This window comes from Dermacentor andersoni, chromosome 2 (genome assembly GCF_023375885.2).
Source record: "Dermacentor andersoni chromosome 2, qqDerAnde1_hic_scaffold, whole genome shotgun sequence".
Taxonomy (NCBI): domain Eukaryota; kingdom Metazoa; phylum Arthropoda; class Arachnida; order Ixodida; family Ixodidae; genus Dermacentor; species Dermacentor andersoni.
Genome location: NC_092815.1, coordinates 149,328,887 through 149,353,020, shown reverse-complemented (window position 1 = coordinate 149,353,020; position 24,134 = coordinate 149,328,887). Strand labels below are relative to the sequence as shown.

The 24,134-nt window shown below is 45.5% G+C and overlaps 1 protein-coding gene across 1 annotated transcript in view; it reads left to right on the top strand.

Annotated features, from left to right (window-relative positions):
* Window positions 1-3,695: 3,695 nt before the first annotated feature.
* Window positions 3,696-24,134, top strand: part of LOC126540943 (female-specific histamine-binding protein 2-like) — a 35,966-nt gene continuing 15,527 nt past the window's right edge. The window contains exons 1-3 of the mRNA XM_055076146.1: window positions 3,696-3,753; window positions 9,905-10,049; window positions 18,492-18,658. Of these exons, the coding sequence (XP_054932121.1) occupies window positions 9,918-10,049; window positions 18,492-18,658 (299 nt within the window). The 5' untranslated portion in view covers window positions 3,696-3,753; window positions 9,905-9,917. The remainder of the gene's footprint in view (window positions 3,754-9,904; window positions 10,050-18,491; window positions 18,659-24,134) is intronic.

Genomic DNA, 24,134 nt, shown 5'->3' with positions numbered 1-24,134 from the left:
ATTCCTATGCGGCGAAGTTATAATATACTTGACCCCACGCTTACGTTCTTTCACAGATATTCAGCTATATATATATATATATATATATATATATATATATATATATATATATATATATATATATATATATATATATATATATATATATATAGGGGTTTGTAGTCTGTGGTACGCCAGACGTCGCGCTTCCTTGTCCTGCGATGTGCGGTGGGCCGCGAGGCGGCCTGAATTTTACGTCCATTTGTTGAGTGGGGTGTACCATGCTGCACGCACTTGAGGGTGGTGGACGGCGTACTGCTTCAGTGTAACTCATTTCGGCGTGCGGTACCTGCTGTGGTGCCTCGTACTGTCCAGGAACATGGACGGCCTGTCGGACCTCGGCGCGCACCATTTCCGCAATGGAAAGTTGTCCCACAGGCGCAGTGGTCGTCTGCATCTTCTGCAGTTCCTCCTTGACGACAGCCCTGATGAGTTCTCGCAAGGCGCCAACGTCGTTACCGAGGATAACGGCAGAGACCTCCCTTGAAATCACGGCGTCGCGGTTGTTTTGCCTGGCCCGCTGTTGAAGGGCCTTTTCCATAGTACTGGCTGCGTCATGGAACTCTGCAAGTGTCGTCGGCGGATTTCGAATTAGGCCAGCAAAGATTTCCTCTTTGACGCCGCGCATGAGATGGCGCACCTTCTTTGTTTCAGTCATCAAAGGGTCCGTACGTCTGAAAAGCCGATTCATGTCTTCTACGTACGCAGTCACTCGCTCATTCGGGCCTTGAATTCTTGCCTCCAACGCTAACTCCGCTCTCTCCTTCCTGTCCGCCCTGGCGAAGGCATTGAGGAACTGCCTACGAAATTCTTCCCATGACGTCAGTGTCGCCTCGTGGTTCTCAAACCATGTTTTCGCGGAATCTTCAAGAGCGAAATACACGTAACGTAGCTTACGCTCGTGGTTCCAGTCGTTGAGGTTGGCAACCCGGTCAAAATGGTCAAGCCAGTCATCGGCGTCCTCTGAAGCACTTCCGTGGAACAGATTCGGCGTCCGGATGTGATTGACGACAACGTGCGATACTGCAGGAGTGGCAGGAGGTGGTTGGGTCGTCATTCTAGTTCGTTCAGGTAGCAGACCGTGCTGTGGCTGGAATCCCTGGAGGCGTCGGCTGGTACGTACGTGCACAGGGGTAAGCTCGGTTGAACTACTCGCCGGGCTTAGGTCTGGGGTATGCTCCGGAGATCTTAACATCGACCGTACCCAGCACCTCCACCAGAAATGTCACCCAGCTATGACAACTAAAACAGTTTAGCACCGACACATTGAGAAAAAACGTCTGCCTTTAGCGATGGCTGGTCCTCGCAGAGCACGCGCGCAACCACGAACTTCGTCGTTCCTGCCTTAAGGGTCCCGTGTCAACACGTGGAAACCTATTTCGCGTCATTACATATATATATATATATATATATATATATATATATATATGTATCTATATATATATGTGTGTGTGTGTGTGTGTGCGCGTGCGTGCGTGCGTGCGTGCGTGTGTGTGTGTGTGTGTGTGTGTGTGTGTGTGTGTTTGTGTGTGTGTGTGTGTCTGTGCGTATATATATGCTAGACAGCCCATGTAATGCGTAGGTCAGATAAAAGGTACATTATTTCAGTCACAGAATGGGTTCTCGGGGAAGGAAAGCGCAGTCGAAGACGGCAGAAAATTAGGTGGTGCGATGAAATTAGAAAATTCGCAGGCGCAACTTGGCATCAGCTAGCGCAGGACAGCGGTAATTGGAGATCGCTGAGGGAGGCCGTCGTCCTAAAATGGACACATAGATAGGCTGATGATGATTTGCATATATGTATGCCTAAAGAACTGCAAATGTGTTATAGTTGATGTGTTGCAAATGTACAGTGATAGTGCGCAATGACACATTTCAATATGCGTTATAATTTCTTTTCTACAAGAACATGCGTTAGCACATTTCTTTTCTGCATAAGTGACCACAATATGCGCTGTGTGAATGTGCCCCTGGTACTGTTGCTCAAAAGAATCTCTTTTCTCTCACAACGTCAGCCGTTGGAACATTATATAAAACGAATAATGGACCATATGAGAGGGACAGGGAAGTCTTCTCCGCTTACCACCGTAACTGCGACTAGGCAACGTGATCATACATACGAAAACGAAAAAAAAGAACTACCCTCTTAGCGCCCATTTTAGCTCCTTCTTTTATTGCCATCCTTCTTTTTTGCCAAGCAAGTCATTCTAAGCAATCGGTCCTTGCAGTAACGGCTTCATTGTTTTAATCTCCTGATAAGATACGGCTCACAGTTTAGCAGAAAATGAACGGCTGGCGCTCGGCAGACAGCCTGGCGCTATGCGCAACCAAGAGTTTGCACTTACGAGTGAGTGGGTACGCAACAGCCCAGATTTTTGTCTCATTTTAACAAGTACCACCACTGGCGCTTTTTTGCGAATGCGCGGTGATTAATTTCAGGTAATTATTAAAATGCGGAACCTAGCGAAGCTTTGAGACGAACGGCGCTGAGAAGGCAAACCGTACTGAGACCGCCCGGCTACGGCGGCCACATTTCGATGAGGGCGAAATGCAAAAAAAGATTCGTTCATTTAGGTTTAGGTGCACGTTAAAGGACCTCAAGTGGTTAAACTGAAGCCGCAATGCCCCATTACGGCGTGCCTCGTATACATAGCGTGGTTTTGGCACGTGAGATCCCTGAATTTATTTTTCCCTTTTTGATCGAGACCGCCGCAAGCTGCATTTTAGGAGCGGCTATTTTTTTTTTTTACCCGGGCGCTCATTTTGTTGCAGAAGACGCGCTCAGGCATTTATCAATGCATGCAGAATTTTAAAAGCAGTTACGCGAATGTAAAGCGACGGTAGCGGAAACTTGGAAAGCGCGCACACAGACACACAACCACAAGCGCAGCGGCGTTCTCATGCCCCCTCATACACATTTGCGCCTCCAGGCGCGGGCGCTGGCTCTATACGAAGCTCAGGCGGCAGTTTCGTGACCAGAAAAAAACATGGAAGGACTCTGGTTCTACTGACTGCATTTCGTCATCGCGTTCAGTTCACACACTCACGCCAACCCAACGAGCGCTTGTTTATATCTTTTTTCTTAGGAGGAGGCCCTGCGCTGTCAGGTCGAATCTGCAAGCTCGCGCTCAGTAGCAAAACACCACGGCCACTGAACCGCCGCATGCCACGTAAAGCGCGCCCCCTCACCCCCGAAAGAAAAAAAAAGCGAAGCAAAGAAAGAAAGTGTAACATCTACAAAAGAACGTGTACTTTCTTCTAAAAAAAACCCGTTATTAATCCTGCGGCACGTTTCCGAGTAAATGCCTTGCCCCTGATCTGCGCGAATACCCGAGATAGGCGAGTGACTAGGTTGCAGCGTGCAAATAATTCGCCCTTGAAGTACTGAAAAAGAGTGAGGCTTACGTACGGCTACACGTGCTTTGAAGCGACGAGAAGCTTGAAAGCATAACATTTGCCGAACAGCTTTCGTTACCACGATGAGCCAGCGTGCCCACTTGACCTGTTACGGGAAAAAGAAAGAGAAGCCACCTTCGCCTATATATATATATATAAGTAGGACAAATTTTGCTCCGCACCTGAATGTCGCTTTTCTTTTATTTTTGTCTCGCCTTCCGATTTTCTACTTGCCCGCCTTTTATAAGTAGGAGCCCGTTTGGACGACCGCTCTTCAGAGAACACGTGCATCATCAGTGGCAGCCGGGATCTCCATCGGTGAGTGAAAAACGATTTATGAAGGAAGCTGACTAGGGCGTCACCTTTGCTGCACATGAAATGTTGCACATAAAAAACGTTTTTCATTTTTACTCGGAATTAAACAACTGTCTTAAAATCATGCACAACATGGAATAATTCCATTTCGAAATAAGCGCATTTTGTACATTCTGCATATCTCCGCGGCCTTCCATTAGACTACTAGAGGTCTTCAGTTTTGTTCTGTTTTTTCCCGGTGTCCTGATTCATGATATAAACTCTCCTTCATCCTTTGACACCCAGGGTCAGCCGCCTTTGTTTAGTGAAGCTCATTTGTGTAGACCAGCTTGATTAACTGCTAGGTGCATGGTCACTTTGTTGACCGTTGAAAGTGTGCTATGGGTGAAAAAGAAAAGAGATGACAGAGACCGATGGTAATTAAGAGTTACGGAATGGATTCCAAGGGAAGGAAAGCGTAGTAGAGGGCGGCAGAAAGTTAGGTGGGCGGATGAGATTAAGAAGTTGGCAGGGACAACATGGCCACAATTAGTACATGACCGGGGTAGTTGGAGAAGTATGGGAGAGGCCTTTGCCCTGCAGTGGGCATAACCAGGCTGATGATGATGATGATGAAAGACAGAGAGGTCAACTAGACCGCACGTCTGGTTTGCTACCCTACGCAGGGCAAAGAGGGTTAGCGGATGAAAAGGAAGAAAGGAGAGCAAAGAAAGGGGTGTCACTTCGTCCGGTTATGCACATCGAAGCTATAGTCGCTCACTGAGGTCGGTCGACTTCAGGCACAGCTGTGTGCACATATCGCCTTTGGGGATTACGACGCGTGCGGCCAGGGTCCAACTTTATGTCACCAAGATATCGTCAATCAAGGAAATCTAAAGTCCTGCAGAATCGAAGGCGCTGGTCGTTGTAGCTAGGGCAGGTGGGGATATGTTTGATCGAGCCGTAACACCTGCAAGTGGCGCATAATAACGTGGCACCAACCAGTGCACACTTGAACGATAAAGTTGCAAGGCAGTGGGAGAATCGTTTCGGTAACCGAAATTCTACGATACGGTCGAGAGTGGTCCAGAAACAAGAGAGAAAGGTTTTCATTTACCCCAACATCAATATTCTCTGCAAACTTGAGCACTGTGCAATAAATCATGGGGAAAGTGAGATTGCATATTCGGTCGCACATAGATGCGTGCAAATAGCCAACGGAACAAGCGAAACTGGCTTACCTATAATTGATTGATTGATTGATTTTCCTTGCATTAGGCTGACACGAAGCGACACTGTTTTTATTTTAACAACTTCTAGAAACTGTCACGTACCAGACTAAACGACTAAATAAAAGGGGTAGCTCGCGGTTAATCGTAGAAAAATTACTTGAAGATAGCTTAAGGCATCCCCATACCGATTTCCTCGAACGTCTCTCTAAAAATTCGCCAGAAGCGTTGAACGACAAGTGAATTAATTATCCTCAACGCCCTGAGCGAACAACACCTTATACAATGAAGTGGAGGGTATCGCGCAGGTTGTTTGCCATCTCTTATTTATTTATTTACTTTATCATTTTTTCATTCAGTCTTTCTTATGTCGCCTTGGAGTTGCTATTGTAGAGGTGTCCCTACAAAAAAAAGAAACATATTCAAATCTAACGTGAAAGCACGAGCAGCGAGCTTAATTAAAATAAAACAAAATGAGAAACGTTCGCTTTCGAAAGAACAAACAAGAATGCACCAACAATTCAAGAAAAGGCTAGAATGGTAACGCGTGTGCAAAACAATAAAACATGATCCAAAATACATTTAATTAAGCTCAATTATAGGCACCAGGGTTCTTCTTGAGAGCGCAGCCCTCAGGCGCCCGTTCCTGGGTTGAGCGTCGGCGTCCCTCGGCGTAACCGCGCTCATGCCACTGCTCGCGCGTTCGTCCTCTTCCACAGCTCGCTCAGATGCCCCTAGTCATGCCAGCGTTCCCATACTGCCCCTGTCTCAGCGAAGGCGCTGACTGCACTGGTCCACTGCCAGTCGATGCAGTGATTTCTGTCTAAAAGTCTATGCGTCAATATATCGCGAAATGAAAACGCGTATCTTAGCTGCGCTGAAACATCGCATTAGGGAGTATCTCAATCAACAGACACTTTCCTTTTTCTTTTAAATTGAAGCAATGCAGATGAAATTAACTCTGTGTCGTCGTAAACAACATTAAAAAGTCCGTATTATCTGGTGCTTTGAGCGAGCTAGTAGTCACAATTACCTCACTAATTTATGAATGTTTATGCCCAATATGACAGTAAACATACTCAGAGAACATTCAAATTGTTCCCGGTGCTCAAACTTCAGGCCAGATTTTTCTTTCCCTTTAAAAGATTCCGCGAAAACAAGATACCTTGCCGTTTAGGGAGTACATGTTAGAGCGAATGGGAAGCAGCGCTCGCTCTGTTCTTTGATATTCCCGCCTATTAAGTCTCTATCGCCACCTCAAGCTAATATTTACCCCCTGGACTAGAACCAACTCGCCCATCAACATATTCGAGTGAACTACCTTGCAGGTATAGTCATACCTCGTGCAACTCTCATGGCTAGCTAGGAGATGAATGCGTTGTCAGGATTCGTGGCTGGTATTGTCCTTCCATTTACGTATTTCCCACATCCAAGCACCGTTTACGCGTGGTTGTGTTGTTTTTATAAATAAATATAGCTAATTCCTGGGCAGCTGTTACAACTCGGCTGAGAAATTGCGTCTGATGCTCTTTGTTGGCGCATTTTTCTTTTCGTATGTGAGAACACGTGTGGAAATGTCGACATTTATTTGATGATGCCGTGACACCAGAATATTAGAAACGTTGGAGCTTTCTACAGCATGTTATAATATACCTTACCCCAGGCTTATGTTGAGCTATACATATATATATAAGCTAGACACGCCATGTAATGCGTAGGTAAGATAACAGGTGGATTATTTCAGTGGAAGAATGGATTCTCGGGGAAGGGAAGCGCAGGCGAAGACTGCAGCAAATTAGGTGGTGTGATGACATTAGGAAATTTGAAGGCGCAACTTGGAATCAGCTAGCGCAGGACATGCGTAATTGGAGGTCGCTGGCGGAGGCCTTTGTCTTGCAATGGACGTATAGATAGGCTGATTATGATTTACATATATGTATGCCTAAAGAACTGCAAATGTGTTATAGTTGATGTGTTGTAAATGTATAGTGATAGTGCGCATTGACATTTGAATATGCGTTATAATATCTTTTCTACAAGAACACGTGTTAGCGTATTTATTATCTGCAAAAATGGTCACAATAATCGCTGTGTGAATGTGCCCCTGGCGCTGCTGCTCGAAAGAAGCTGTTTTCTCTCACAACATCAGCCGTTGGAACATGAAATAAAACGAATAATGGACCATATGAGAGGGACCGGGAACTGTTCTCCGCTGACCACCGTAACTGCGAGTAGCCAACGTGATTATACACATGCAAACGAAAAAAAAAAAACTGCAACTTAGCACCCATTTTACCTCACACTTTCCATTTGCAATCGCTGTCTTCAAGCCCCTGCTAAAGAAGTCTAAAACTGCATTCGACATCTTCCTTCACACTCTTTCATCTCAACAATGCACCAAGGGCGGTGCCGACAAAACTTGTGCCCACAATTCCGTTTGCCACCGCGACAAAAGCATGCACAAACCAGAGAACGTCTGAGTTCAGCATCCCAAGATGGCCGCCGATAACGCCTGGCGATCATGGTGTCGTTCCGGTTCGCTCAGTTGCTTCCAGAATCGGCAGGACACAAACGCACTGACATCGAGATCGGCTTCCGTTTTTTTCTGAGGGACCCGTTCCTGAATGTGTCACTTTATTTTTTTAAGGTTTGATTATTAACGCAAGGGCACCAGAGAGGAAAATAAAAGAGGACAGAACGCTGAATCCCGTCAATTTATTTCATTCTTAAAAAGCATTGCTATACTGGGTGTCCTTTTTTTATGTCAAAAATGTATGCAAGTTGCCTGTGTCCGATAGAACAATTTTAACCCTTCATCTTGATGACTCGACGAGGGCTTTTTCATCTGATGACTCGATGAGCGCTTCATTGCATGATTAACGTAAGTACGCTAATTCACTTTAAGTTAGCTGTAATATGGCCTATATTGAAATCTGTGAATTATAGAAGGCGAGTTCGCAAGGCGTATCTCCTTGGAAAGAATCATGTGGACTGCACTAGTTCAGAGATTAATTTTCAAAGTGTCCAACGAAGCGCATTAGTGTTCCAGTTACTTTTGTGCAGCAGTGCATAAAACAGCGTTTTCTTAATAGAGGTAACTGGAACAGCAATTCATTTCGTCGGACACAATATCTAGATACTGGTGGTGTCCAGAAATTTGGTTCCAAGTATATACACCTTGTCAACTCACGAGCTATAATTCGTAAATTTAAATATGGGCCGTAAAATAATTCAGTGAAGAGTTATAATTACGCTTATTCGTTATTTAAACATTTTTATTTCTCGAAGAAGTAATGGCCGCATCAGCGAGTAATTTAGAACACGAATTAGAACTGTGCTATCTGGCACAGGTAATTTTTAAAAGCTTTGGGTGCTCCAAAAGAAACACACACGGTATATACAATCACACAGAAGCCCAACAGCCATGCGCAGAACGCAACGAACAAAAAACTACAAAAAATGTTCAACGCCGTGATAGCTCGAAATATCTCATCTCTTCCTCAAACATGTGACCGAACGCAGGTAGAATTTAGACCGCGCAAAACAGGGATGGCTTTCTGCCAACTGCAGCACGCATGGATGCAGCCCAAGATTCACAGAGCGTAGTATAACCGCAAAACACCGAGATCGTGCCACGCTCTATATAATTGAAGCGGAAAATTGCATGTTCGTAGGAAGAGTGCGTCGTACCCCCTCTGTCGCTCTCAAGGACAAGAGTTTCCTCGAGCTGCCATCACAACGTTGAATAGTTCTGTGTGTATTTTTCGTATGCGTTCAGCGCATGGCTGTAGTGCTTCTGCGACTACATATATATATATATATATATATATATATATATATATATATATAGCATATTCAAAAGAAAGAACAGACTTATGTTATAGCTTATGTTTTCAATGTTTCGGCCGGAGGCCCCGCCTTCGTCAATCGTCAGTGAAAACATAGGCCAGCACGTTCGTCTGTCTTTTTTAATCTTATACCTTCAGGTCTGGAGTGAAACCCTTCGATCTTGTACGCATTTAAACACTACATATATATACATATATATATATATATATATATATATATATATATATATATATATATATATATATATATATATATATATATATATGTGTGTGTGTGTGTGTGTGTGTGTGCTTTCTAAAAAAAATTGTTGTATTTCTGTCACCTGTGGTGTCCTTGAGCTGTTAATCGGAACTTTAAAGAATGATTTACATACAAGGGGGGGGGGGGGGGGGCAAATCCTACATCCTTGTCTATTTTATTTTGGTGACCCGTTAGTCTTGCCACACTTCTGTACGGTTCGACTGCGATGCAATGGAAATGAAATAAAAGCTTTCTACGCCTGCCAAATGCCCTCAAACTGTGCCAGCTTGCTGTGGAACGAGTACCGTTTAACATGTAATGCAGAAATAAATATTGAAACCTGGAAGTGATGGCCCCTTTAAATTGAATTGTATCTCCATGTAACCAGTAAAGCGGCTGGACGATTTTGTAATGGGCAGAGATAACTTGTGTGAACAGCGTGTCGGCACACAAAAACAATTTAGAACTGTCGAACAATTTTTTTAAATAGAAGCAGCGGAGTCTAGCATTCAGTGTGTTTTCATATTTGCTTTCGCGTTCAGGAAGTCCAAATCGACAGATATGTAGGATAAGGGAAAGGAAGGGGAGTGTTTCTAGATTTAGGATTCTAAAGGAAGACCTTGGCTATGACTTAGGCTGTACTGCACGGCTACTGGTTTATCGTTGCCCCTTAGAAGTCGTTAAAGCTTTCAAGTGTTCAAGTACTTGAGTTCTTGCATGTTGCAAAAATCAAACGGCGAAGATTGTGTTGAAGTAAAGCGGCGAGGGGATGTTGTAATCGTGTGAAAGATTATCTTTGATTTTGGAGACCACTTGATGTCATGTACACGTTCTTTTTATTATTCTGTATGACGCAGACCTGTTCCTAACATGACGTCGTTACCGAAGACCGTTGGGAACAGCATATCACGAGCGCTGTTCATAACGATTGCTTTTGCCCTGAGCCGAGCAGAGCTTCCCGAGCGCAGACCGGATTTATCGCCCCACCAAGATGCTTGGAAGGTAAGCGAAATGCTGTAGAATGCTCGGCGCATTTTTGAGTATGTACATCAGCATAGTAAAATTGAAGAGCATAGATTTTCTTGTTTTTGTTTTTCTTAAATTTTTCATGGGCACCACCATGTTGCATAGGCAATGCCGCCATCTATCAGCAGTCGGCATGCTGGCTTGGGCAAGCGCTCCGTTTTCTATACTCGTTATACACTAGATATGCCCTTGGTGACAGTTGCGGTGGTTTTTCTCGCGTAAACGCGGTTTATTTAACATTATGCAGCGTCTGCAAGGTGGGAAAGGATCTTGTGAGGCACAGTAAAGTGATTTGAAATGACATGGCCAGAAGTTTTGTTGGCGCTGAGGTGGACGAAGCACACAGCGCGATATGTGCGCGCGTGTTTGAGCTTACAATCAGCCTGGGAAATCAGTTCTATGTTTCTAATAATTGGCTTTGCGAACGTGGCCTTACTGCAATATTCTTCATGTACTTCTACGCTTTGGTTTGGCAGCAATTAGTAGTTAATAAGCATACGCGACGATCGTAACAACGCGTGCACCGTTTCTGCTACGGAGCAAGATCTGCCGTTTATTTCACAAGCATTCAAAATGTTTTGTCATTATACATTGCGCCACTACCATGTTTCCTCGGCACGGCTTCGTCCCATGAATGTAGTAGTTTCGTTTGTAATAAAAGCATATCGTAGTGTGAGTCACACTTGTCGAGTGACCGAGCGGCCGGCTGCTGAATGACCTAGATTCCGAACGAGCACTGCCTTCTTATGAATTGGTTTTTTCAGTATAGCGCATGAGCCGAGCATGCGCCTTGACCATATGTGGTCTTGCGGCGTTAGGTCGTGTTTCGTTTTCTTCGATTTTTTTTTGCCATAGATGGTGACTAGACCGGGCTATTCACCGTTCTAGACAAGCAGCACTGACATATTTTCAAACCCCATGAGGATCAAAACCAATTTTTTTTGTTCGGTCTTGTTCGGTTCAATCTCTCCGACGAACTCAACTATCTTAAGGAGATTGCCGTCGCATTGTTTTTATGTGATCTTCATTAAAAATGACAGAATTACAGGACAAAAAGGCAATACTGACGCACAAAGCCTATATGTACGACGCTGGTTTACAAACCTCAGTGATCGCTGTGTTAAGCCACGCCATCGGCCTCACACGGAAGCCTAACGTGCACTTTGCATAGTCGACTTGAAATGCCGGAATACGACTCCAGTGGCTGACGCAAAACTTCTATGACGATGCGCTCTGCGATGTTTTTGCGCTGCAGTGAGTTAGCCGTACACGAGCATTCTTACATTTCTGATCCCACACCCAAGCGACCAGATAGGAAGCGTATTTTCCAATTTACGCTGGCTATTCACAAGTGCAGCTTGTTTTCGTCGAGCGAAAAACCAATACAGCCCAAATAGTGCGCGTCATGGTCATGCACCGCCATTGATGATGCACGTAGAGTGTTAGCGCAGCGAAGAGAAATTTTCGCACCGTGTAGTCACCGCTGCACCGAAAGGCTACACAGTGGTTCTTCGGCGACCTTGTATGAGGTTTATTGAAGCCATGAACGGCACTAGATGGTGGCTTTCGCGAGTGTATTGAGCTTAGTGTTACGCGGGTAGAAAAAGTACGAAGGACCTTAAACGAACAGAAAGTGGACGTACGTGGCGCACGCGTACGTTGCGCACGCGTACGTTGCGCCTCGTAAGCCCACTTTCTGTTCTGTTACGTTCATTCTATAGTCCTTCCGTCAGTGCAATACAGTCATGACCATTGTATGAACTGATATCACGTTAATTGTCCGGTAATCGAGCTAAAACGTCCCCAAATCGACCCAGAGCGCGACGGCAAGACACTCAAGCGTGGCCGCGCCGGTCCGCATAATATAGAAAGGAGGAAGTGCTCGCGGCGCGCTCTTTGCTCCTCGCCCGATGTCTATACAGGTCGGGTCGATATCCAAAATGATTTATTTTCTTATTTAATTCAAAGTCGAACATCTTCACTTTTTGGCTTCTAAAACTAGAAAACAGAACAGTTGTTGAAAACATAACTTCGTTGATCTATTTGAACACATTTAACAAAATCTGGAAGTCCATTTAGTCAGCGCGCAATATATCAAAAATATACCAGCCTCATTCCGCTTTCTTGCTGGCTTCCAATGGATACTTCCATCGCCATGGACCTGTTTTATGTGGTAGGCAGGCTTCCATTACCTTTGTAATCGGTTATAACCGACCATAGAGAACATTCTATGAAAGTGAACATCAAGTCATCGAATGCATTCCAAGGCTTTAAAACAGAAGCATTGGACTGACATTCCAAGTGAAATATATATTCACTCCCCTCCGCCTTAGCTTTGACCCGCCGTGGTGGCGTAGTGTCATGTTCGTTGCGCTGCTAAGCCAGACAGCGCAGGATCGAATACGGGCCGCGGCGGCCGCATGACGACGGGAGAAAAATGCAAAAACGCCCGTGTTCTTCTTTTTTTGGATTGGATTAACGTTAGCAAACACCAGCTGGTCAAAAATATTCTGGAGCCCCACTACGGCGTGCCTCATAATAGGATCGTGCATTTGGCACGTAAAAGCTAAGAATCATTCTTTTTCTCAGCCTTGGTTTGCTAAGGAGGAATGGCCAAAACCTTTTCTTTTTAATATCACCGACGGCAGGCGTACAAACATGGATAGAAGTGCGAACAGTCTGAACCAGATAAACACCTCGCTTCAACCGAAAGGTTGCACAATGGCGGAATAAAAGGAAGATACGAAACTTATCTACGCATACTCAAGGGAAGGCGCACCGGTAACCCGCCAATCTTGGTCAAGTGTCGGCGCTCGCGAAACACAACCGTTTAGCAGGACAATAACTCTTTGTGCAAGATGATCGATCGGTGACTTACACACGCGCTACCTCTGTTAGTAATAAGCCTAGCGTCAGCCATAAGGCGCACTTTTTCGTTCTTATGCCTGAGCAGAACTAAACTATCCACAAATCCAGGAGTACGCTTGCAATCGCGACAGTGTAAGAAAATTTCGACGGCGTATCACCGTTCAATGGACTTTTATGCTCAGTTAATTGCTGACTAATACAACACCGTCTCTGCACAACGTAAAAGTGACCGCAGCTAAAAAGAGCTTCATAAAGTGCACCCGCACAGAATTCTGCGAACTTCCTGGTGTGCTTTACATAACATTTGTGAACTCTTTCTTGCAGTTCAAGTAGCTTTTCTTTCTCTGCAGGGCGACGTATATCTCATCTAACTTATTGTCAGCCGTAGACAAAACGTTGACCACGTATCGACCTCTTACTTTCTTAAGTCAATGTGACAGAGAATGAATGTAAGGAATAGCGCAAGAGTTGCTCCTCTCTATCAATGCTTTTTGCAGTCATGTGCGAGACAAAACATTGTGTACTTTTTCGCCTGCTTCGAAACAGTGGCTACGGCACCATGAGGAAAAGTTGCTTCCGAGGCGCGTAACCTGTATACACAAGGTGATGCTCATCTTGTCCAAACACGACTTGGTGTGGGCGGTCTTAAGGCTCATGAAAAAGTTACTCCCACTTTCGCTGGTGAAAAAGAGTGGTTGCTTACTTTAAGGAGCGTGTACATATGTGAAAATTTGTTGCCTCTTAGGCTGCCGTTTATAACCATTGGGCTAACTAAGAAAGTAGAAAAAAAACGAGTTTTGCATTAGAGACTGGACCTTAGAGTAGGATTTGGCAACTGGCGGCCCGCCGTCCGAATCTCACCCGCGAGGCAGTGTCACGCGGCCTGATCCACACCGCGGGAAGAGAGCTTCGGTAAGCAGCGCTGCAGTCACGTGTGGAGTGTCATCTTCCGAAGTCGTTGGTTTGTATTCCTGCCCGACAAGACGACGGAATTCGCTCGGCAGTCATTTACTCGAGCAGAACCAGTGGTCGTCCGAGGCGCTGGGCCAGATGGATAGTTTGGCGGTCCACCGGAGTCGGCGATGGCCCTCCCATCAAGCGAGCGTGACGATATTGTGTCCCGAAGATGTCAAGGCGTCCCTTTTTTTGTGTGTGACAACGCGGAATGTGGCGCACCCACCATAAGTTCATCAGAAGGCGGCAGCAGTCTAGTTATTTTGAGCTAGCAACAGCAAAAAAAGACGACTGAAGTTGACATGTCGAAAAGACACTCTCTTATTTCTTTGAGATCGCGAAAGTTGTTTTAAGCTCTTTTACTGCTCATTCACGCGGGCTTTCGCACCGTCGAGTCCAACAGCAGCGGCGCGTCCAATATCGTCGCGAGAGGTACTTGTTCCCAGTACCGTTCAGAGATGGCACCATCACTCCCATCAAGAACATTCAGGACAAGGTGCCACACCAGCAGGTCGTACAAGACTTCTGGTGTGGCAGTCCCAGCAGCCCCCTACGGGATCCAGCGAAGCCGGCGGCGGCTAAAGAAATTGTTTTTGAACAGCTGTCTGATAACGTCCACGCAACAATGGTTGCTTGTGGAGTGTCAAATGCTCATATTCTGCGACCTAAAGCTCACAGCACGGTGCGAAAACGCTTCCAGTGAAAGCGAAACATTGTGCACGGACATGCATGCAGACGCGCAGTCGGCCACCGCGAACGCGTGCGATCGCTGCATGCATTGATACTTCGTTTTGTTATGCGCCATTTGGTTATACAGACCGCTAACTATAAGAACATATTTCACATAGTTTGCACTTAGCGATTGCCGACATTTCACGAAATTAGGTCCGGGAGACTCCATCGCGGCGACCGCGCGCAGTGGCTTTCACTGTACGTATTCGGTAAAGATATGGCGTCTGTAAACGATTCTGTGCTTTCAGTTTGCCCAAGAATATTTCGACAGTAATAAAGTTCCCTCGTTTTGAGAGTACTTACAGAAATCTACAGGAGGGCTACCGCGTGGTGTTCTTATTAAGCGCCGTAAGCCAAACCTATGAGGAGCGCGCCACGTGATCCCTTACACTACGCAAGGGAGGTGCTTCCGACAGATGGCGACTCCGTAAGTCCTCGCCCCCAGTACGCGCGGCGCTCCCTATATTTAAAGTTCCCCGATGAAGAATAAGGAAACACTTTATAAAGCATATCAGTCTACACTGGCGCGTCGCCGCTGTCGATGAAAAAAAAAATATTCCTGCGTTGATTTATTGCCGCAGGCTTTGAGGAAAGCTATTGGCAGGACGCTTCGCCAATCGCACTTCTTCGCTTGCTTAAATTAGGAATGGTTTCTCCATACGAACTATGCTTGTGTGATGTCAGTGCGTAATGAACAATTAATTCATCCTTAATTGACGTGAAAAAAACGATAGGTCATTGCGTGCGACAACTGCATGGCGTTCGATGTAGCGTGATAAAACAATTTCTTTGCGTGGTCTTTTATGACCAGCAAGCCATGATTTTCAGCACATTTTAGGCCAGCTGTTAGCCTGCACGGCTGTGGCGACGAAAGATGACGGCGTTGCCCAGGGCCTGCGGTAGAGTTCACAAGCGGTCGTACAACTACAGCATCAGTGAGAACGTGCAGGCAGCCTTGATGATGAGTCATCATAAGAACTCGCAGCAAGCAGACGCTTATGCTCCGCTTTGTAGTTCGCGTGCAACGCTGCGAAATCTGCGCAAGAAGTTCGGTTATCAAGATGTATACCTCCGCGCGTCCCATAGTAAACTACACGGTCGCTGATATTCGTGCAAGCTCTATGCGTGCCCGCACGGGAGGCGCAGCGACGATCTTCAAATGAACTCCGAAAAGGGAAACCACAAAAGGTTAAATGATCTAAAACAATGAAATGGCTAGGGCGTAAGATAGTTTCTTCATTTTTAAGGTATGTAACTTCATTTATTACTGAGCCTAAATAACAAAAAAGGATCACGTAATTTCGGCAAAAAAAGAAAACTTAACAATGTCTTCGTGCGAACGCAGCTACTGCAAGAAGTCTTTTTAGCCTCTACAGCGCTACACGCTGTGTATGAAACGAAATACAGTGCTTCCGAAGACTCAAGATGTCGCTTGTACAGCTTGGTTATCCTTCTTAATGCGTTTTATAGGTTTACATCTGAGATGGACTTCTTTTCTTCGCCATTAATTTGCGGAAATGTCTTTTTAGGGTGAATTACTACCAGCTTGAGTTGTAGTACAGGGCTGAGTTACTAAAGCGAAGCTTTCTGTCCGACTTCGAGGCAATTTTTCCTACGTATCTCTCCACTGAAGGGATGGTGGCGCCACGTAGAACGGCGCAGCGAAGAAGTAGTTTACGATTTCCAAAACACAATTTCATACAATGGTTACTAGAGGGAACCGTGGTGCTAGTGCCTACGAGAGTTGGAAGTTTCAGCCATCATGGGGAAGGATGGTTAGTGCTTGGATTTGTCTAAACTTCGTCATTATGGCTTCAAATGGCTTCGTGACTTTGCATAATCGTCATTTCAAACAAGTATGGCATTGTAAATACTAAAGTGACCATTAATAAAGTTAACTATTGGCTGGATTTGAGCACAGGACCTCTAGCGCACACGCCTGATATTGGAAGCACCGCGACACACACGCATGCGGCGACACCCTTTCCCGCGGGCAGAGCCACCGCGTTAAAACGCTTGGTACGTTAATATCGGCAGTCACACTAGAGGAGATCGATGCACCAGAAACACCAACGAGCTCAACACAACACCCTATGGATCAGCAATTAAAATTGAAAGAAATAATACATATGTGGTGTCCTAGGTAACGTTAGCCAAGCAGTTGAAAAACAAAAAAAATTAAAAGAACGGTGCAGTAATTAGGTTTTAACGCCTCCAGCGTTCGGAAGTCGCACTTCGGACGACCAAACACCGTAGGATTTATATGTGTATCTTGCGCTATCTCCTTTAAATCATTTGTTTCGTTGAACAGCTTGGCTAACGTTAGTTGGGAAACACAGTATATGGTGTACTGCATGTAACTATGTCTACGATGTATCCAGCCTTGCTATATAATTCACTGGAATAAAAATAATTTGTTCCTGTCACGTGCAGCTAATAATACTGACTCGTGGACTTTTGTAACTCAGAATCCACATACACACACACACACACACACACACACACACACACACACACACACACACACACACACACACACACACACACACACACACACACACACGCACACACACACACACACACACACACACACACACACACACACACACACACACACACACCAAGAATGCGTAGACGTCAACTGGAGTTGAGCGTGCCTGCTTTCGCAGAAGGTAAAGCCGTGGGGCCGAATTTAACGAAGCTTTTCATTTGTAAATGCTCTTTACCACTAGCGGGCCGCCTTCGCTAATAATGTCGGTAGTGGCTGGAATTTGCTCTTAAGAACAATCATAGATTTGCCCGTCCAATAATGCGGAGCGTGCAGGAGGGGTGGACGCGCTGGTTTATCCCTCAGAGTATAGTACACAATTGAAGTTTTCAAAAAAATTGAGTAGTTTAGAAGAAAGCTGAAGAGTTTGCGAGTGCTATACGTCCACTTTTCGGCGGCATCTGTCGTTGAATTTATCGAAGCTCTAACCTCTTTTAGCACAACGAGTCATCTAGTCGTTGACGCGTCTAGCATTTAATCCCTAGTAGCTGTGAACTAAAGTCTATCACATCTACGAGTAAAACTGCCTAGTGCACGAACTGATTATCGTCACGTAGCACCGGTAGTTTTTGGTGCGACTTCTTTCGTCGCCCGATCAAAATTTCTGATTCCTTACTTCTCATCGCTCTGTAATTACAACCCTGCAATCCGCTCACTACAGAACCGCTCTGCTTCGTGCGAATTGTTATTCATTTTGAGGTCCTTGACACTGATCTTGCAGTGTCACGAACTGCCAGTGACACCAGCGTCTGGCGAAATTTGTTAATACGGCCTCAATTTGTTAATGCAGATGCTTGGAAGTAACTGACGCGTCTTGTTGTTTTTGTTGTGTTTCTCATTGTTGAACTCAAACTTCATCTGTGTTCATTTTTCTTTGATTGACAAGCTGATCTTTCCTTTAAAAACGCCGCTATTATTTGATTATTCCCAGCCTCAGTTATGTCTCCCTCCGGTTTAAATATTTTCTGCGATATTTATTCCTTAACTCGTGCTCTTTTGCAGGTGTTACTGCAATTACTCGGCCTTCTTTGTTGCCTAATTTCTGCAGGAATACTGCCACCTGTGTTCTTTTGATGCCATATACATTCTTATATCTCTATACTTATTTTCACTTAGTGTCGTATCAGCAATGCCTATACTAGCAACACGTTAAATTGTAATCGCTGCAGCAAAATGCCAATGAACAATTTCCAGCTACGAAGGCAGTTAGACAAGCCCTCACACTGGCAATCAGACCGAGATTTTCTAGTAGTGCAATGCACATCATTCGCGCCTGATTTCATGAAGGCGCACTTATTATAATATTCCTGTTGCAGGCACTAACAGCGCCGGGAAGGTATTACCTGTATATGAGGTCCTATGAGGACGAGCCATTTTACGGATTGAACCGCAAGTGCGTCTTCAACGACCTAATTTCTGTTAACGACAAGGAAAAGTACACAACAAACATATTTGGAAGTACGGATCCAAAGGATGGCTCAGTGTGAGTACCATTTCATTCTGACAAGCTCTTTGGTTGACGCACCATTGCGAACGCGAAACGTCACACTTATTGCATTCGTACTTTTACGTGCTAATGCCAACGTAATTTTTATCTGCAGGGATTCTTCCAAACTATTTAAGATTTAGCATGCTTGTGCGTTGCCAACTAAAATTATGCCTAGCAAGGCTTCGAGAGAAATTGGTTTACGTGTCGTGACCAGGAATTCCGAACATTACAGTGAAGTTTGGCCGCACCACGTTCGCCTGGCTTTTTGTGACCTGCAACTGTAGAAATTTCCGTGATCACGCTGACAGTGACGTATAGCATTACGTGCAGCCTGTCATTACGCTAAACTACGAAGCATGCCAAAGTCGAAATATGCCAGGACATCCTTTAGCTGTAAGAAGCAAATGTTAAGGATTCATAAACTGAAGCACTCAGAGCACAAAACGATGCAAAAAAAAAACAAAAAAATAGAGACAAGTAATCTTTATAACCTCCTAATGTAAATATGGCAAACTCTACTTTAGGGTAGAGAACAAGCGAAGCATATCAAAGTTAGAAAAATTAAAGTACAGCATAAAATATCATTCTCAACATCCAAACATATTAAAGCGTTTTTTTTTTCTCGCAGTGGTTATCAACGAGACGAGCCTAAAGAAACATTTATTGAACTATGAGCACGTTTTGAAAACTAGGTGTAGGCCGTAAGCCTAATAGCTTCATTACACTTATTATACTCTCATGAAACGTTTGCTTGTGAGCACTTTATGCTAACATTGGCAGCCCAACCATTATTCAGCAGGCAGTAGAAGCAGCGGTGCGAATGCACACACTTAGTGAATGTCTGCACTAAATCTGAGAGAACCTAGCAATATGAATAAGTGACAAGCGCTCCCAAGTTTCAAAGCGAAGGTTTGTTTAGAAAACCTGCCGCACCGGGCAGTGGCGCCACCACAGGTGCAGCCGGTACCCTTTTAGGTGCCGTTTGTATGCGACAGACGGCGGTTTTTTCGCTGAATGAACCATTTGATGCTTCCGCATCCATAATCTTAGTGCATCCATCATCGTAGTGCAAGTGCATTATTGCCTTCATTTAAGCTGAAGGCACAGGATTTGGTGCATGTGCTCAGTCGGTGTCTCGCCGACAATAGTGGGCCGATAAAAGGCTATGCTGATGGCCTCTGTTGCGCGCGCTCGAAAGTTTTGCTTCGGCGGTCGCATTCGGCGCACTCTCTAGGAAAACAGTGATGAACTAATGGGGGCGCGCGCCTGAGGAACCTGGATGGCGCCGTTAGCCGAGGTCTCCGCACGCGGATTGCGGCGGTAGCAGGCAGACCGCGCGAGATCTCAGCGTGCGCATTGCCTCTTGTAACGTTTTGTCGCTCACAGGCCGGCAGCTACCAGGTGAAAACATGGCCGATGTCGCAGCAGCTTATTTATTAGCAGACAGCAGTTTATTTCCGCCCCAGAAATATATCGAAAAGAAAAGGGAGAGAAACAAAGAAAGAGGGACAACCGACGCATGCTCTTGAGGCGTATTTGTCCCAGACCTTTTTTTTTTTTTTTTTTTAATGTGAAGCGTCCCTCCGTCCTAGAAGACGTAGCGTTTCACTGGCTTTCGGGTTCTTGTGGACCGACGCAGCTCGCGAATAGAAGTTTCGGAGAGGTCTTCAGCCCCGTAATGCGGCGCCTCGTTGGTCGTACTAGTTGGCACTTCAGTGGTAGACACTTCTTTACCTGCGCCTGTCACTGGTGAACGTTTCCGGATATGGTCAACAAGACGTCGAAGGACGCCATCCTCAGTAGCTGCATTCAAGAGACGGGCACCACTGGTTGCTCTTACTTTGCCTTGCGTCCACTTGTCTCCTCTGCCGTAGTTGCACACGTAGACGGCGTCTCCAGGGATGAAGTACCAACTGGCGGAATCAGCACCTGGATCCTTCAAGATTTCGTGGTTCATGGGAGGAAAGCACGTATGCAGTCTAGTACGCACGCTGAAGCCTGTGGCGAATTTCCGTAGTGGAACAATTCTGGCCAGAGCAATTGCTAACTCTACTTCAGGCATTCTCTTCAATACATTATAGTTCTCATGGCGTGTTCTGCTAGCACATTGCTTGGAGGGTGGTGTGGTGGGGTACCAATCTGTTCGATGCTATTTTTTGCACAAACTGACCAAAGTCTGACATGGTAAACGATGTCCCGTTGTCTGTAACTACGGTGCAGGTTAAACCGTGCCGGTAGAACAAGGTTCGAGTATGGAATCCATACTAGCAGTGGCTGCCGCGCGTGGTAGCTTATATTCAATTGTTGTATGTCTCGACAAAAACTAAGAGCATCTTGTCTTCAATAGGCCCTGCGTAATCTGTTTCCAACCGTGAACACCTCTCCCGCGAAACCGGCCAACTGAAGGGATACCGTGCAGGCGTCAACAGTCTGTAGCAATTGATTAATGGCTTGGTATAGAACGGGTCATCCGAATCTAAACTTCGCCCTTGTCTTCATTGTAGACGCACCCTGATGAGAATCATGCAGCAGCTTGAACAGTCTATTTTGCACCGCCCTTGGTATCACTACACGATGTCCCCAAAGAGCAACCCTTTCCCCGCGGACTCGTGTCGCGTTTTGCGGTATTCCTTCATTACTTCGCTGTCACCTACGACAGAGCGCCAGCCTTCAGTCATGTACCAATATATCGGTTGCCAATCACGGACAGCTGCTGCGAGTGCCTGAAACTATTTGCAGGAAACCGCTGGCTGGTCTCATCCGTCAGTGAGAAGCACAATTTCTATCAGGTATGTTTCTACTTGCGGCTGCTGGAGTGATTCAGGCAAGCAGCTTAGGACACGAGAGGTTAACATCTGTTTGAAAGGTCTAAGTCATCTTGTTCTCTAGCGTCTATAATAATGCTTTAGCATTCTTTATGGCAGTTCACGCACATTCCAAGGGCTATCAATCTACGTTTGTATGTAACCGCTTTCTCACCTACCTGGGTCACTGTGTAGTCAGTGGTGAAATAAGAAGCGCATCGCCTGCTGTAAAGAGGTAGCAGGGTTCGAAATCAATCATCAGACCAACTTGGGTTCACAAGAGTGCACATACGTGCCGCTCTTCAACCAACCTTGCGCATACTTCATGCCATGCACAGAATTCACGGCAATGGCTCTAGATGACGCCGAGTGTTCTTACAGAAGCGTTAAAGAAGACTCCCGCTGCAGTACACACGTAATACATATCGCGTTTTGACGTTGTCACTACGTTGTGTAGCTATATTGATTCAGTTATTACGTATTACCGCCAACAGTCATCGCGAGATGGGTTCGGACGCAATTTCTTTGGAGCATATTTCTAGATTCTTATGCATTGATTCTGTAGTACGTGGATTTAATAATTTATTATTCTACGCTAATCATTTGTGGGGCCACCCACAATTCATTGTGTCTGAACATGTTGCTTATCGTAGATGGTATGGTAAGCCTATTTAGGTCCTTGGGAACGCGCGTCAGCATTCAGAGGGCCGCTGCCACGTTGGTACAGAAAGGCCGAGCGTCACTGCAGCGTCGCGGGCCCGATGGCAGAGTTATTTCTCGTCTTAGTTTGTTTATTCTCTTCTTTGTATCCCGTTTGCTATTTGCATGGTGATTATGCAGCAAGTGATACGGCAATTGCCACGTTGTATGCCTAGTCTGGTATAGCGATGATTTTCGTGTAACATTTACTAGTACGGTACCGTGCTTATTTTTCGTAATTTTATTGCAATTGTACTTTTTGAATTGACTGTATAGATCTTGCATGCTACTACACTGTGCGAATAAAGCGTCAAGGGCCCCGTGTCGCGGAAAATCCAGCGCTGGCATCCGGCGTCCCGCGCCCGACGTCGGACATCACTTCGACAAAGAGAATTTCGAACCAGGTTCCGAACCACGCATGCCTTGTCTTTCATTCTTCAAAAGTTATTTCTAGGAATTTTGGAAACGGCAGCCCACAAACAAATGTTATGGGAGAAAAACGCCGACAGCGAAAATATCTTTTATGTTAGCTCTTCTCAGACTGAAATATTAAAAGTGCGAAACAGTAACAGGAGATCGACCCACGCGAGCGGCCACGCTATGCCACAAAGCTCGCCTTCGTGCATAGCGTTCGCCGCCAGCGCTTCTCGGTAAACGTTACGGTTACATAGGCTGCACTTGCCGCGAAGCATGAAAAGCAGCCAGGGGTCTTTGAATGCTATAGCCTTCCACTCTTAAAGGCGAAGCTTAAGCGTCCTCGAAATTTTTGTTACCTTACCTGATGTTCTCTTTTTTGGCATTTTTGCATAACGCTCGTTTTACGTTGATGTAAGCGTAGTTCTTCCCTTACCCGACGCCTTCCTGGAGGACGGTAAGGTATTCATAAATAGCTCTATTTTCCCTAAAATAATAAACTAAACATCCTGTAAGCAAACGCACGGATGAGATAGGCGGATTTTTGTGCTCGGTGTAATTAACATTTCAATCATACTGTTCAATATTATAACATTGCCTGCTTGGACGGCAGCTATAATGTACTAATAAACGAGTAAATAATTGCATAATCTATCATTTGGCGCTTCGCGAGCAATATCTTGCTGCATCCAGCATTGAAACTGCGGCAACGCAGCGGGCGATGGCGCGCAAAACAGAGCAGAAAACGCGGTTTTTCTTTAATCCGCAATGAAACCTTTCTTAAAGCTTGCACCTTAGCTGAAACATTCACTGTGTTTGCACTTTCAGTTACACTCCAGCGTGAATATTTGCCGTCGAACTGGCACACTTATTCCTCCGAGTTAGGGCTGTCCTTTCCCTCCTTTCTGTCGTGCGGTGGAAGTTGTTGTGCGGTGGAAGCCATGGCGACGACCACCGATGCCTGTGATGCCCTTCCCTCTTACACGCCATCGGATTCAAACAGAACATGGTACGGTCGTGGCGGTACGCCTAGGAGCATAAGTACATCACCAATAGAAGGAATAATATAATTACTATAAATACAAGTGAACGGCTGCGTTTGCCTTACCGAAACTGGACAGTGGGTTATGGGGGACGCTGTAAGTGGAGGGTTCCTGATTGATTTCGACAAGCCGGGGTTACATAACAGGCACCCAAAGCTTGGTACAGAAGCGTCTTACGCATTACGCTCCTAACGGTAAGCTGGCTCCTCAGTCGCAATCGAACCTACAGCATCGTGCGTAGCAGTTACCACGGCGGACAATATTATACGTAATATGCCCCTATTGAGCCAGAACAGTCATGGCTAACGAGTGCATGTAAAAAGTGAGTAGAGAATATTAGGACTGCAAATTTGAGCCAGTCGGTAATGATTTGCGTTCAGCAGCGCCGCTTACGAGACGGTCTGGCACATATAAAACCAGACATGAGCTCGCATTCTCCCTGCTTGTTCCTGTCGCATGTGGTGCTGTTGAATCTGAATACTCATCACACTGTTCATCGTAGCATTCTTC